Here is a 16,344-nt window from a genome sequence, read left to right as displayed (position 1 = left end):
GATCGTATCTCCCTGCCTGACGCCTTTCTTTATTGGGATTTTGTTGCTTTCTTCACATCCCATCTTCATATCTTCACATCTTCATGTCGTCGCATCTTTATATGTCGTGTTGAATGGTAAAGTAAATTGGGCTTTTTTTTTCTTTTACTCAGCTCACCTTGCTTCCCCGCCCGTTCTAGATTCTAGTTCTAGAAATCATCTAGATTTCTCGAACTGGGTCCTCACAAAAGCCGATGAGTCACCGGATTTTTTGAGCAACATCCTGTGCACAGATGAAGCCAATTTGCCCAGAAACGCCTAGGTAAATTTGCCTAATGCACGCTATTGGAGGGACTCAAATCCACACTGGGTAAAGCGCAATCGGCACCAATAGCAGTGGTCGCTCATCTTCTTCTATCACACAGTGAACTGGACAGCGTTACGTGACCGAAATCCTTGAAAGAGTGGTAGATGAGTTTCTCAACGAAGTCCCATTGTTACGTCTTCCACTTCTGTCGTATCAGCAAGATGGGGCACCTGCACACAGCAGCAGCTGAGCACGAAACTGGTTGGATGCGACTTTTCATGCGCAATAGATTGGAAGGCACGGGCCTGTAATTTGGCCGGCTAGGTCACCTGGCCTCTCTTCACTGGATTTCTTTCTTTGGGGTTATGTGAAAGATCGTGCTTACATGATCGAGACGGACGTCAGATTATCTCAAGACAAGGATAACGGATGTCTGCCGTAGAATTCCGGGGACGGTCATCAAGAAAGCCACTGAAGATGTGATAAATAAAACTGACGCAGTACTGCGTTGCTGCAAAAGGAGACCTAATCGAATACGTCCTCTGGTAGCAGCTGGTGTTCAACGGAGCTTATCAATTCAGAAATAATAAAGGCACACTGAAATCTGATGGTCTTCTTTTTTTTTTGTGCAGGCTACTGATTGCCAATTTGGCTCATTTAGAAGTGGTATATTTACTTTCTTGAACGCATCGGTTTTGCTTTTTCTCTGCGCGTCGGTCGCTTCCCGGTCTCTTTATTTCGCTTTTATTTTTCCACACGAACCTGTTCTTGCAGCACGTATATGCGTAGTGCGCGCCGATGGACGCGCCACTGGTGGCGGCCTTGCGCATAACACACGGGAGACGAGCCAACCGCGCACCGTAGTTTGCTGTGTCGTTGATAGTGCTTCTCTGTCTTACGTTTTCAGAGCAAAATAGGCAACACCCTTCGCATGTGCGGGGTGGCCAAAGCTTCAAGGAACGTCGAAGATGAATGGTTACGCGGTGGGGGGCTCAAATACCAGCGAAAACGTGCCGGCAATACGGTTCTCATCATTCCCTGAAAGCCTCATCAGTTGGAGCAACGGTAGCAATGGATCGTCTCTTCGGCGGGAAATTTCTTGTTCTCATCCTTTCCTTTGTCGCTTCGGTGTTTTTTTACACTCGATCGTAGTTAGACGCCTAAGCGACGAAGTTCGTCTGCAGTGCAGCATGCGGTTTAAAGGTTTTTCGCTAAAGTTCGGAATGCCGTTTGCTATTGTTTTCCGCTTCTTTACCGCGTTGGGCTAGCTAGGTAGCACGACTGCAAGAGCGCATTGTGTTGTATGTAAAAGCTACAGAAGTCTGCAAGAATTGAAATTGTTAGTTTTATGTGGCCCGGTAAATCCTCGCACCAGCTGTCGCGCACTTCATGTTTTTAGATCTATTTTATGCGTGGCTTCGCACATGTTTAACTGTTGCTAGTTGCTTCATGCGTAACTCTTGTTGATTCTTTTGAGCTGCGAGGTTTTCACCCTGCCTAGTTTGTAAAGGGTATAAATCACGCTGTGTCTTATCGGAATGATACCAAGGAAGTGCTTCTTTAACAGCTTTATTCTTTTTGCTCGAGGGCATCTTAGATATTGTGGTTTTTGGGGAAATGTGTTTAGAAAATAGGTATTTCAGGGCGAGAATTGCTAATAGTTGCTGCATATGGTATTTTTGTTCCATTTTTCGCTGAAAAGTTCGCGTCACGTTTGGGAAGTCATCAAACCTCGATGCTGTCTGAGCAGACTTAACACGCCGAGTGATTTGTTTGTTTCACAACGTAGTCGCTTCTTACATGTGAATTTTGTACTCAGCTGAATTATTTCTTATTATGCTTATACCGCAGATAACTAAACCCGGCCTTGCCGCCAGAGCTCATCTACTTTGACTGGCGCTGCTCTGCCTTTAAATATATCATGTGGCACCTCTCTCTAGTAACATTTAAAAAGAGTACTGAAAAGTTATTCAGACTTTAGCTTTGTACGTTTCCAAGCAGCTCCCTTGGGGAACCTAAAATTGCAAAAGCTGCAGCGGGAGCGGCGATTCATCAGCGGTACACAGCTAACACGCGCTCTTATTAACCCGTGCGTTTAGCGACTTCGTTGTCTAGTGTACGCGTTTCCATCAATAAATTCGCAATTACTCTTCTTGAGGTGACTTTGACTGCACTTATTTGGTCATGTCACATGTATTCATCGGCAGAAAAATCAAAATCAAACGCATACATCGCACCGTGCGGATTTGTTTGATATAAGTCTGCACTAACGACGGGTGCTTATTATTGAGGCACAGAAGCAGCATTTACGGCAAGGGTAGAATTAAAAAAAAAAAAAAAACACGATCGAGACATCGCATTAGTCAACAAAATTTATCGGCTAGTGAACATGAGCTCCACTTCATGTAAATGGGGTTCACGGCGTTTGTCTGCGGGACACACCTTGCACGTATGTGGACCATGTTGTCCCAAACACCGGTAACATCGTGTTCATACCCGCTCGCACAGAGGTCAGCATCTTCCCTACAGCTGTCACCGCAGAAGAAGCAGCCTGGCACCCGAACAAAGGAGAAATCGCAGCCGCAAACTTCAGCCATCCTTGCTGCAAAGGGTTGTCGTCTGCTACTGCTCCCGCGTGTACTGTTGGAAGCGTCCGCTAGGTGGCTTTCAGTGGCGCCTCTATTAGTGTTCCTGTATATGCTCCCGCAGGGAGCAGAGTTGCGCATAGCTCCAGTTTATGATCCAGCTCTGCAGTGGAGCCACACCTCGCGCGCGCAGGAGGCAAATGCCGCGCGGTGTTCCACTTGCTTTTTCAGTCTGTTGGTCGCGAGCTACACGCGGCAACTGTACGCAAGCGCTGAGCAAGATGACACTTTTTAATGCAGGCTAAGCTCGAGCGGTTGGCATAGCCGGAGAGCTGTCAACGCCCCGAAATTTTTAATTTCTCTGTACACACGCACGAATGTACATATAAAGAATAGGAGCCCCCTCGATATAAAATCCTGACCACGCCCGTGGCTTGAACAGCTCGCGTTCGCGTGCAAACGCGCATTGCCTTGCAGCAAAAAGCAGTGCAATGTCTTTCAGTATGCATATGAAGTTTTCCCGCAGAGGTAGAAGGCAAGAAATTATTTAAAGGGCATGTTTAAAGACAAAACTTCATACAGGTGTAGTAGACAATTATGTGAGCACATTTTGGCTGCCGAAACGAGACGAATAATGAATGTCACCAACAGAACTATCGTGGCTGCAATTATGTCAGTGACCGTTGACCGTCATTCATCACTAAACGTCGTTCCCAGCAGCTGCACGTTTTCAATGTACGCGGTGCAGACACGTAAATTTAAACGCATTTCAAATGTTCATGTGCGCACATCTTATGCAAAGCTTATTTTTACGATTCATACCGCAAACTTAACAGCTGCTTCGTAGCAGCAAATCTGCAACTGGAAAAAGATTCAACATGCACGAGCTTCTTGATCAAATTTATTTCGTACAAGGGAATGGATGAGCAATGGCTGGTGGCGTCAGGGAATGAGTGCTGGTTCTTGGAGCCTTGGGGGGCAGAATTCAAAGCCACTGGAAAGACAAGTTATTAAGAGTAACAACAGGTTATTTTTATTGGACGAATCACATAAGATGACAAACTGGCAAAATAATTATTCGCACATTGCAGACTGTAATATGACAGCACATTTTTCTTTATCTCTTTATCTACTATACTACTCAGGTTAATTTACTATAACACAGCGCTTATTAAACGTACAAAAATAATTTCACATTCCTCACGTCGACTATAAGGCTGATCGAACAAGCAACCTATTGCGGGCAGTAAATGCTGAATAAGCTATCGCAGCTGTCTCATAAGCGGGAGAGCACGGCGTTTTCGCTTACTACAAAACAATGAACACAAACACATCAATCGACCTTACACGAAAAATTAGAACGCCGACAAAAAATTTAAAAAAATAACGGAGCAGAGAAAAACCAGGATGCAGCGGGCAAATTGTGCGTGTTAGTATTTACTCTGTTCTGAACACACTTTTCTGGAGCCGCATAGTCAGAACAATCGTAAAACCAACAAACGAATTGAGCGAGTTGGTAAGTTAACATTCTTGGCGTATATGTGCAGCGCGACACCACCGTGCCATCCTTTCTTTGTACCGCGTCTGTGTCGCGCTGCACATACACACCAAGAATTACACAAGTGAACAACCTCTCATGCCAGGCGTACGCATTTCAGCGTACACGTGCACAGGAGTTTTGCTCGAGATAAATGCCGCTTTAGTCTAAACAAGCCGAACTCACCTCTGTAAACAAGGCGAACGGACCTCGCGTATCCTGGTCCCTTTCGGAGCCGGCCGCTCTCGTCCGTCCACACGGCAACGCGTAAAAAGCTTTGCCACTTTCCGTGCGATTTGCACAGTTTGGTGCGCTGCAACCCGTCATACTGGAATACAAGTGTAAAAATGATCTGCTTCGTAGCACTTCACCAAAGTCATTAACTTAATATCCTCGAGTACCGTACCTGCAAACCGGAGCCGATGGTTGCTACGCACGCTCGACGGTCCGATGATTGCAATTTCTATGGCTCTGACAAACGAGTCGGCGCCGTTTCCGTAATGTTGGCCTAGGAGCGCGCAGTTGATCATTTGACGTCATTTTCCACCCCGTGATCGCGCTCGGCGAATAGCGTTGCGAGCGGCGCCGGAAAAGTTATGCGCAACTCTGCTCCCTGCGGGAGCATATACTACACTAGAGCATATACACTAGAGCTACACTATACTAGAGCATATACACTAGCCTCTATCAGTGACTCTAGCCTCACGAGGCGTATACACTTCTATGAAAAAAAATAAAACGGTCACCTTAATTTGGATTTGGTCCCAAGCAAGATTCTGGCGCGCAATATAAAGGCTTTAGCGAAATATAGCTTCGCGCGCACTCTTTCGTAGCGGTGCGAGCAATGCCGGGATTTCTTTAGCTATGGTGTTCGGCTGCTGAGCACGAGGTCGCGGGATCGAATCCCGGCCGCGGCGGCCGCATTTCGATGGGGGCGAAATGCGAAAACACCCGTATACTTAGATTTAGATGCACGTTAAAGAACCCCAGGTAGTCGAAATTTCCTGAGTCCTCCACTACGGCGTGCCTCATAATCAGAAAGTGGTTTTGGCACGTAAAACCCCATAATTTAACGTTTAATGCCGGGATTTTTAATCATTCTATGCCCATTAAATTGCGTTTCGAATTTCGTGCGTGGTCAGAGCGGCGCTTCGGCCGCGTTATCAAGGGGCTTTTGTTATCAATGTGATCAGTCGGCCTTGAGAGACGGATAATAAGTGTGACGTAGAAATGAGAGGAAGGAAAAGAACATGCGACACGGCCTAACTGTTGACACGAGCTTCTCGGATCGTCTTTTCTGTGTGCCACACTCCTGTCATGCACAACGCGATAGCATCAAGGGCCCCTCGACGCCCCCGCGTCGCTCGGCGAATCATTCTGAACAACAACCGCGCAGGCCCTCCACGTAGCGCATACCTTGTGTTACATTCTCTACAAAGTTACTCCTCGGAATTTTGAGAATGGCAGCTCATTAACAAGTGTCATGAAACAAAACACCGATAGCGCATGCCTTTTATGTTTTTGTAACATGGCCGCGTCTCAAGCACGTCCCGACGTGGCCACGGCGTTATCCGCGTGCAAGACGACGACGGCGGCAGCAGCAGCAGCACTGAGAAACTCATCCACCACTCCTCCAAGGATTTCGTCTACGTAACGCTGTGCAATCAGTGTGTGATCAAAAAAGATCGGACTCATCATAGCACCATCGTAAATTCCGAACGGCTCATTGAACGACCAGCTGGTATACCGGTGCCGAGTGCGCTTTATACCCAGTGTGGATTGGAGTCACTCCAATAGTGTGCATTATGCAAAGTTACCTGGCCGTTTCTGCAAAATTGGCTTCACCTGTACACATGATGTTGCTCAAAAAGTCTTGTGTTTCATTGGCTTTTGTGAGGACCCAATTCGAGAAATCTAGATGATTCTACAGGTGCCTGTCTTCTAAGCATTGGTGCTGGTTAAGGTGGTACGGGTGAAAGGCCGTCGTTTAGTATCCACTAAACTGATTACTTGGAAATTGGTACCTGGGCGGCCACATCCCACAAGCTAGCATGAGAGTTTGAGGCCATAAATGCTAGGTCATACGTGTGTATATAGGACTCAAAGATGGAGTCCTCCGCCGCTCTTTCTGAAAGCTGCCGGTTCGTCTCAGGTTCTCATAATTTCTGGTGATAGTCGACGCGTTTGGTCTACCGCCACACTTCCATAACTGATATATATTTGTGGCCTTCCTTTTGTTACCATTTGTAGCTCCCAAGGCAAGAGTCATGTTTTCGTTCTGCTCATTAGAAAGACATGGCAACTGGGACGAAACAAAAGGCACCCTTAAACCTTTGCACTGACGTTGTCAATTCGCTTTTGTGGCGATAGGTCTTGAGGCAAAAAAGAAAAAAAAAGCACATCCGTGCACTTAGTCTATGTTAATACAAAGCTATCACAGCTTGTTTCCAACTGACACCAAACGCGACGTGTTACTTCGGCCGGGGCGCGGCAGATCACGTGGTATTTTTCATATTTCGCCGGGTTTATTTAACAGTCGGAAATGAATTAGTACGCAATTAGTACGTCGCTGAATATACCGCAATTAGATGTCCCTTGGCTGTACCTACAAATGCTTCATTGACACTTCGATAATTAGGCTAGTACATCTCGAGTTAGATAATTAATTACAATTACCGAATTAAATCTCAGTAATTAAAAAATACTGGCAGCTACTCCACTTTACCGGAAACATTATGTACTAGGTTCTCTTCGAGTAGAGCAATTGCTCTTTTTTAAATCTTCGTGCACGCTATTTAATTGGGACATCCTGTATATATTTATGACCTCTGCGTGCAAGCAACGATGGTTCCATCCCTAATGAATGTTGTTATTAGCAGAGTTTTTTCTTTTCATGAGTTGTTAGCATTGCTTACTGGAAAGAGAAGCAATACTGAGGCGCATGTCATTCACGTGCATTTCATACGCTGTTGATAAAAGACTGCCGAAAGGTTCAGTGAAGTCTGCAGATTTATTTCAGGGTCAAAAAAACACGCAAAGCAATTTGAAGTGAGGTGAACATAAGGCAACATATTGATTCTCTAGGCATAGGCTATTTATACCATTAGAAATTTTAATTTGCTACCTCCTTGTCTTTCAAAAATATAATAAACTTTGTCCTGTGTATATATTTAAATATATTACGTATGTACATGGTGTTTACAATGGAAATTTAAAACAATGTTGAAGTGAGAAAATACGAATGAGGCAGCCGCCGCTCGTGCTTCTAATGCGCGTGTCCTCCTACTGCCAGGATTTGCAGAAATAAAGCGAAAGTATGAATAAAAACCCGTGCACGTCCGCGCCAATAATGATGCAGCAAGCTATTAATCGCAATGAAATTTTAAGAGGAAGCTTTAGCTCGGGCCCAACTCCGACGCGATCTATTCAAATACATGTAAAACGCAAAAACGTTTTTGAGATAACCACTGGAGCGATTTTAATGAAATTTGTTGCATTGAGAAAGAGAAAGTTAAATTCTAGTGACTGCAGGAAGCGGAATGTCGATTGAGATCCTGAATATAATTAAGAAGGCCTACGAAAATTCAAAAGGTTGAAAAAAATAGAAGCAGGAAGTTTCCAAATTGATAGCTCTGCATCAAGAACAGATATCGCGGTTCTGTAAACGGCATCCATTAGACCATTGAAAGCGGACAAATTTAGTATGTCATTTTATATCTTAAGTGAATTTGTTACATTGTGTACAAAGGTTCTGCAAAAGCTGTATTTCCATATTACTAAATATTCTTCTATATTCATGTGTAACATACCAATTTTGTCCGCTTTAGATGTACTATTAGATGCAGTGCACATAATTGTGATATCATTTTTCATTACCAAGTTACAGGGTTGTAAACTTAATAGTTTCGTGTTCTGAAAATTTTTTATTTTTGCCACTTTTTAATAAATAATTGACGACTTAAATAAAACAATTCGATATCAACAATCACTAGATTTAAAATTTTTCTTTTAAATGCAACAGACCTCGCCAAATTCGGTGCAGTGGTTGCCGAGAAAAACTAGTTCTCCTTTACATGTATTCAGATAGGAGCACCCGAGCTAAAGCTTCCTCTTAAGTGAGAAGGTCGAGGGAAGTCAAAAGAAACCTCAAATGATGTGGGTGATAAAACTGTGGTAATGATATTATAGGAGTATGTGTGTGGGTGAGGGGGTGTAGGCTTCGGCGCATCGCCAAGGAGTGGGCTCGGGCCCCGGATACCCCCCCCCCTCCCCTTTCCCCGTAGTAGGCGCCTATGACTATGGTGACAAAAAGAACTATGGTGACAAAAAAAAAAAAAAAAATTTTGCTACTTTTGTGGCTACCTCGGTTTCGTTTCACAGCTTACCTCAAGTGACAAATGCAATACTGTATGTCGGGAATTAGGCCGGTAACGTGATGGTGCAATGTAGTTAGTCACAACTATGTGTCAACGTCAACCGTGTTCGTTTCTTTCAATTTATATGAAAAAAATGCCGCTTCCCATTCATGTAGTACGTCCACAGCAAATGGTTCACGTCTCTCTTCCTCTCGTTGTAAGGCACGCCTTTAATGGCCATAGAGGGGCCCCGCGGCCCCTGAACTACCTCAAGGCACCCTGCCGTTCCCTTTGGCCAAGTTATGAAACATTGCCCTGTTCGGCGGCACAGCCGACCTATTAACGTCTGCATGCCCACAGAAGCTTTCGGAAATCGCAAAATGCGGGAAAGCTCGGATGATTCGCGGTCGTGTCAAGCGCAGTCTGGAATTAATAATCTTGCTCGTGGAATTTATTCCAGAGCGGAGTGCTGCCTTCAATGATGCTCAAGCCACGAAAGATTTGTGTGTTTTTGCTAACACCGCCTTTCGAAAGCTTGTGGCCAGCGCTCGCTGCTGACAAACAGCCGCAAAGGCAAATTGCATTACGTATTTTTAGTACAGCTGCAAGAATATCGCGAGAAGCTGAAGCATTTGGTTTCTTTGTACATCTTAGGCTCCCAAAAATGTGTTGTCCCTTGGCCTTGCGTTAAGTGATCACTTTCCATAGCAGATGTCGAGGTACGACACCAACTCGAGAGGGCGTCGGGAGCGTGACAGTGGCCTCTGTCGTGCGCAGTGGCATGGAGCAAGTGTGGCAGGCCGAGTTCCAGAAGCTGTTCTCGCAGTACGTGCCCCAGACGTGGTACCTGCTGCCGGTCGTGCAGCGCCCCATCGGCGTCAACTGGCAGACGTTCGTCGACTCGGCCAAAGTGCGCTTCTGCTGCGAGGTGCGCGCGCCAACACTGCCCTCCTGTGGCTGGGCCAGGCACCTTAACGACGCGCTGCTCACTGCTGCGCAGGAATGCGGCCACGGCTGGACGTCCATGAAGGGGCGCATCTCGTTCTGGTTCCTGCTGACGAGCCACGGCGAGGGCCTGGTCACCTTCAAGCTGTACGGCCAGCAGTGCGACAAGTGCAAGGTGGGCCGCTATGAGCCGGCCATGTGGTACCCGGAGGAAGTGGTCAAGGTCAGCCCTCAATTAGTACATGCCACGAAGCGTGGGTGCTGGTGTGCTATCATTTTGGGCGGAAGAAGCACGCGTATTTACTCGAGGGGCAGATATACAGAAGGAAAGGCAAGAATCTTAGCTATGGCGGCGCCTCGGTTGGTTATGTTACGCGTGGGAAAGGGCAAATAAAGATAACTAGGAAGAAGGAGCAGAGCGCGCAGAAGCTTTGCGCTTCAGAGAATCACCGCATGTATACTTAATTGTCAGCAGAATAAACATGAGCACTGACCGCTGCGTAGAACGGCAGACGCGTGTCACTGGTAGTCAGCTGACATGCGTGCTCTCGTTACAACGTTTCCCATCGAGGTTCTTCTTTCGTGTCCCCACACGAAAGTCACTTCAGGCGACACCAGAAGGGTTCTTTTCTGTACAACTTTGCTGCCGCGCGGAAAAGCAATGGAAAACGAGAAGGGGCAGCCAGTGACGCAGGAGATGGTGCACTGCGTGAAAAAGGGCGTTGCACCTACCTGCCAGCCCAGTGATATCCAACCTTCCAAAAAGAAATCCGACTTCGCAATTTTCTTCACGGTGTTACAGCGCCTACACAAAAAAAGAACAATGCAAAAATAAATTTATTTATATTTAGCTCGTTCGTTCGTTAGTTAGTTAGTTAGTTAGTTAGTTAGTTAGTTATAGTTGGCCTATAGTGGGCAGAAACATCGCGAAGACCTCAGATCTCTAGATGCTCACGGTGGTTCTAGAATTTTGCAGTGCTTAGAACTAAGAAGGAGGCTTTACATAAAAATACACCGCGAGATGAGCCCACGGCCGGCAGAGAAGTGCGGAGGTGGGCTTGGTTGACGTTGGCATGACGACGTCGGGCTTGGGTACAGTGAACTAGAAATAGTTCTAGTTCACTGGCAGCCTTGGGTACAGAACTAGTCGCGCTAACAACAGGGGTGCGCGCATTAGGCGGCAACTAACTATTTGCCCAAGATGTCTTCCATGTCACATCGAAGGAGCGGCGAAGCCGTACTCGGGAAGAACTGGAGCGACAGCGTGTGATGACAGAGTTGACGCTGTCTTTGGTGCGTGCTTACTAAAGCTAAATTTCTGCTACGGGTTGCTTGAAGTACTCCTGATTTTTATTTTTCTCATACAGCATGCAAAGGAAGTGCGTCAGGAAACAATTAAGAAAGCCTTGTGCAACATTTTTTCTTCACGGGATGGCACGGTGATAGAATACAACAGGAAGCTATTGCGTACTTTAACAATCGTCTTCATGCGTGGTTCCTATCCCAATTTCCCCCTTCCTTCTGCCGCGTCATACGCATATGCAGCGGTGTCACTGCAGGCACTTGACTTGGCGCTCGCAGGTGCTGGTAAACATCTACAACCGGGTGGGCCAAGTTTACTACGGCTTCCAGCAGCCGCCCATCCACAAGAACCGGCGGCCGGGAAAGCCGCGAAACCCGCACAACGCTGAACTGTGCCAGGCCTGCAAGGACGGTGTCTGCTCCGAACGGAGGTGATTGCGACGCAGTACGAAAGGCGACTCAGCGGAGTGTTATATAGACCACGGCGCACGACGGGGCTCTTCGATCACACCTGTTGCGAAACTCAATATTGGACCCACGGCTCATGAACGGCGGCGCTGATTGGACCATAAGTTGAAAACGTAGTCGCGCAGCTGTAGTTGAGCAAGCTATGGGCAAGCACGATACGCAGATGGTTGTGGTTGCGCTTATATTCAAAGCATTCAAAGCGATAAATGTCAATTATAGGGCATGCTGCTAGCCGTCAACGTATAGGCACAATCCGTGGCCGAATTCTGAAGTGCGGTTTCACAAGAGCACGGGTGTTAGTGAATATAATTTTGCCGAGGTTGAGAAATTCAGACCCACGAGCGCTGGCTTTTCGATCACAGCCAAGCCTCGGTTGCACACACGTCAACATGCGCCACACGTGGGAGCGTTCCTAAAGAATATAAGCTTGCTGCAAGGCAGGTGCGCCTTTCCCTTATCGATAGTATTCGTGAACAATTTGTCAAAAACGCGCACCACACGTACGCTCACCTTCCATAGGAGGCGTTGGACCACGACTACCACATTTGCGCCAGACTCCTATAAAGATTATGTAAAAGCCCAGTGAGGAAGACATTTCCACAGGGATTAACGGAAAGAAAAAAGAAAGTGCTCGAGCAGCTCTATAAACAATTTAAGAACGGTACATGCGGTTAGTAAAGCAGAGCTCTGCTTTTCCTTACAGCTGTTCAAAGTGTCTCCCCAATCATGTTGTAACAACAAACCCATCTCTCTTCTCACAGAAGAGTGCTGCGAAGCAGGAATCGCCAGCATGAATGTATCAAAGTGGCAATATGCATAATTACGCACCAAACCAGTTTCCTTCTTTTTCTTTTCAACCATATGCCAACGGTCAGAGAATGCCGAATTATATTGCCTATTAGTTTCTCCCTGGATATTTGTTCTGTCTGCTGGTCACTATAAATGCTGTCGAGCAGGTTGCTTTATAACTATGCAATTTGACATACGTTTCCAAAGGATGAGGCAGTTAACGTGAAGCAGGACAAAGATCACTCAACGCCCTTTTTCATTAACTACTGCTAATACAACAAGGTCAAAATATGTTTTTGACTGGCTCCTGATTTGGCTCGACGCAATTGCTACAACAGGTACCAGTGCTTTCGACCCCGCTATCATCAGTCAAGTTTCCTGTGGGAATCTGTTCATAAATGCTTGCTGGCAGGATGCTGTCCACCAGGACTGTTCTATGAACATGTCGCATATCTTTTGTTCCTTTTTCATTAACTACTGATAACACGACATGGCCAAAAATCTGTTTTCAACTGGCTCCTGATTTGGCTCGACGCGATTGCTACTACAGGTACCAGTGCTTTCGACCCCACAATCATTGGTCAAGTTTCTTGCCGGAATCTCTTTATAAATGCTTGCTAGCAGGATGCTATCTACCAGGACTGTTCTATGAATATTTCGCACATTTTTGTTCTTTTGAAAGAGAAATTTCGAGTTAATGAAATTTGCAATTTAATGAAGTTTTTTGCTGCAAGTGCAATGTCAATGCATTGAAGTTGGACATTTATAGCCAAGTAATATATCAGTTTCATCAAAATTGGACACCTTGATTGATGCAGTTACAGCATTGATGTGTTTTTATTGATAGTTTAAACTTTAGGCTTTTTCTTTGTCTTTCGGCAAGTTATGGTAAAAAATAAGATTGAGTGCATAATAAGAAACTTTCACCAAACAATCACTAGAATTTAACTGTCGCTATTAAGTGCAAAAAGTTATATTAAAGACACGGTGGTTACCCAAAACCAACATTATCTATAAACGTTGCTCAAGATGGGCATTTCTGCAATTCACAATTATTTGAGTAGGTGGGCTCATGCAATGTCGCCTCTTAACAGACTTCAGGAAATGAAAAGCCACGTGCCTTCTTATGTTGATGCATTACCTCTAGTGCATCCGACTGTGTGAATATGCCAAAACGATAAACGGGAGCCAAAGCCTTTCTCACACCTGTCAGCCCTTACACCCAGTTTCCTTTTTTTGTAAAGTAAAGCTTTACTCCTGCCACACAAACACACACAAGAAAAAAGCTTGCACCTGCACTGGTGATTAAGTGACACTAATGGTGAAAAACTGAAAACATCCAACTATGGTGCTCAAGGTAGAATGCACGCAAGTTAAAATTACGATTTCCCTGAGGCATGCACTTTGCCTGCAGTCACCATGACTTGCAGTAAAGTAGATTGAGAGAGAGAACCTGATTTGCTGTCCAGTACCAAGTGAGCTAAAGGGGGATAGCAGCAACAGAAGTAAACAAAACACTGCTTGCATTTGGACAACCCCTACCAAGCATAACTACAGATTTCGTATCACATATTAAAATTAGTACAACTGTCATTAGAGTGCTCAGGAGTTTGTGCCGTCTTGAATTTACAGTGACAGCATATTTCTACGCCATAATATTTAGGACTATCATAATGTTGTTTTCAAGCTTGAATCTTTACCAAGGTACCGTTTCATGCCATACTGTAGCCAATGGCATTTCATGCAGCGCATAAATAATTTGAGAAAAATGAAGGGCCAACTTGCCCATTTGTTCTATTTCATAAAAAAGTATAGCCACACATTTCTGAGCACAAACTAGAGGTAGTGAGAGAGAGAACAACTATTTAAAGCAAGCCCCAGTTCGAGTCCAAAGAGGGAGTGATGCTGAAGCAATAAAAGAAAGCAAGTTTTCAGAAAGTTGAGAGTTAAAACAAACTTTGTCAGCAATCTCGATACTAACAGTCTGGGTAGCAGCAGTAATTATAAAGATTGTTGAGGAACATCTCACTGTTGAGGAACAACTAGCATTCTTACAAGTGCTTACCTCAGATGTTTTTATTATGTGCTCACAGCATGGTGGAACACTACTTTTGAGTACACCTTGCATGATTGTAAGCAATTTTTGTAAAGGTATGGGAACTATTTTGTTTTTCCTGCCTTGCTTCATTTTGATGACTGCTCAACATGCAACCTATAGTTGTAAGCGATATAATAGTGATGTAGAATGTTTACTGAAAGGTGATAACGATAAATAAAGCAGTAATCCCCCTGCTGCTAATATTCAAAGCAAATTTCTTAATAATAATTTTGATGCAATAGAAGACTCACTTTGTGTCCAAAGAACATATGTACACACTATGCTTGCTTTTCCAGAACCGTTTCCCAAGTTTCCAATATGCTTATATTAGCACCAATTTTGTTACTTGTTACAAGTAGTTTCTTCATAAAACTACATTTCTGAATGAACAAGTGCCTGCTTGTTGTCTTTCTCATGTTTACAACATTACCGTAAACACTAGCGAACGCTATTCATGCATGCCTTATTACTGTGGTCAAGTGTTGAGCTGATGCATAACCTCAAGTAACATGCCTACCCATTTACGAGTGTTTAGCAATGCACATAGCTTTTGCCACAAAGTGCACCAGCAATCTCAATTGCTCTTTCTGTTCCTGACTGTGTTTACATCAGCTGTGATGCACCTTGTTTTTTTTTTGCTTGTTTTATCATAACAATGTCGCTTGCCTGTTGTTGTTCTATTGATGTCAATTGTTGAAAACTTCAATTCCAAGTTATGTGTACAGTAGCATACTTGTGCATGCTCAAAACATACTGTGCTGTGCAATAAACTAATTCTGCGACATTATGTTTCCTCACTCTGTACCTTCAGACTTTTCTGGCTGCAATGAATGCACCTTTATGCAGCCGATTGCAAAACGTTTACATGTGAATATTTTTGCACACAAAAGAACACCACATTAAAATCAGCGTGTATATGCCATTACAGTTTCCTAGATAATCACTACTGCAACCTTGGCACAAATAACACAAGTGTATTTACTATGTTGTGGGTCATGCCATGTATTCCTAATCATCATCATCAGCGGCAGCAGTCTGTTCTATCACAGAACACCTACATAAAGTTTTATGCCCACTGCAGGTCCTGTCTTTCTCTCCTTCATTTTTTTCTCCCCACTGCTACTTCCCCGTGCAGTGCTGTTGAGGTGTCCTCCTGTGAGAGACAGTTACGGCGCTGCACTCACCTCTTCCGTCCCCTTTTCTAAAATCACTTCACACACACACACACACACACACGAAGGCCTCTCCCTGCGATCTCCAATTACCCCTGTCCTGTGCCAACTGATTCCAACTAGCACCCGCGAATTTCCTGATTTCATCGCTCCACCTAGTCTTCTGCTGTCCTTGACTGCGTTTCCCTTCTCTTGGTACCCATTCTGTAACCCTAATGGTCCAGCGGTTATCTAGCGCATTACATGGCCTGCCCAGCTCCATTTTTTTTCTCTTGATGTCAAGTAGAATATCGTCTATACCCATTTGCTCTCTGATCCAAACCACTCTCTTTCTGTCTCTTAACATTACGCCTAGCAATCTTCATTCCATCACTCTTTGCGCGGTCCTTAACTTGTTGTCAAGCTTCTTTGTCAGTCTCCAAGTCTTTGCCCCATATGCCAGCACTGGTAAAATGCACTGATTGTACACCTTCCTTTTCAATAATAAAGGTAAGCTTCCAGTCAGGAGCTGCCGATTTCTGCCATATGCGATCCAACCTATTTTTATTCTCCTATGAATTTCCTTCTCATGATCAGGGTTCCCTGTGATTAATTGACCTAGGCAAATGTACACCTGCACAGACTCTAGAAGCTGACTGGCGACCTTGAACTCTTGTTCCCTTGCCCGGCTATTTATCATTATGTTTGTCTTCTGCATATTAATCTTTAACCCCACTCTTACACTCTCTCTGTTAAGGTCCTCAATCATCTGTTGTAACTCGTCATTGTTGTTGAATAGAACAATGTGCCATCGATCCTTACTCCTAA

The 16,344-nt window shown here is 44.8% G+C and overlaps 1 protein-coding gene and 1 long non-coding RNA gene across 2 annotated transcripts in view; one reads left to right on the top strand and one right to left on the bottom strand.

Annotated features, from left to right (window-relative positions):
- LOC126520939 (receptor-transporting protein 4-like) overlaps positions 1-15,149 on the top strand; it is a 106,157-nt gene extending 91,008 nt beyond the window's left edge. The window contains exons 2-4 of the mRNA XM_050169772.3: positions 9,541-9,691; positions 9,764-9,931; positions 11,290-15,149. Of these exons, the coding sequence (XP_050025729.1) occupies positions 9,541-9,691; positions 9,764-9,931; positions 11,290-11,445 (475 nt within the window). The 3' untranslated portion in view covers positions 11,446-15,149. The remainder of the gene's footprint in view (positions 1-9,540; positions 9,692-9,763; positions 9,932-11,289) is intronic.
- Positions 3,753-5,063, bottom strand: LOC129382143 (uncharacterized). The gene is made up of 3 exons (XR_008610224.2): positions 4,815-5,063; positions 4,595-4,736; positions 3,753-3,865 (listed from the first exon to the last, which is right to left on the bottom strand). It is a non-coding gene; the product is annotated as an uncharacterized lncRNA (long non-coding RNA).
- Positions 15,150-16,344: the final 1,195 nt, after the last annotated feature.

The sequence above is a fragment of the Dermacentor andersoni genome, chromosome 3 (genome assembly GCF_023375885.2).
Source record: "Dermacentor andersoni chromosome 3, qqDerAnde1_hic_scaffold, whole genome shotgun sequence".
NCBI classification, from domain to species: domain Eukaryota; kingdom Metazoa; phylum Arthropoda; class Arachnida; order Ixodida; family Ixodidae; genus Dermacentor; species Dermacentor andersoni.
This window is presented reverse-complemented; position numbering and strand designations above follow the sequence as displayed.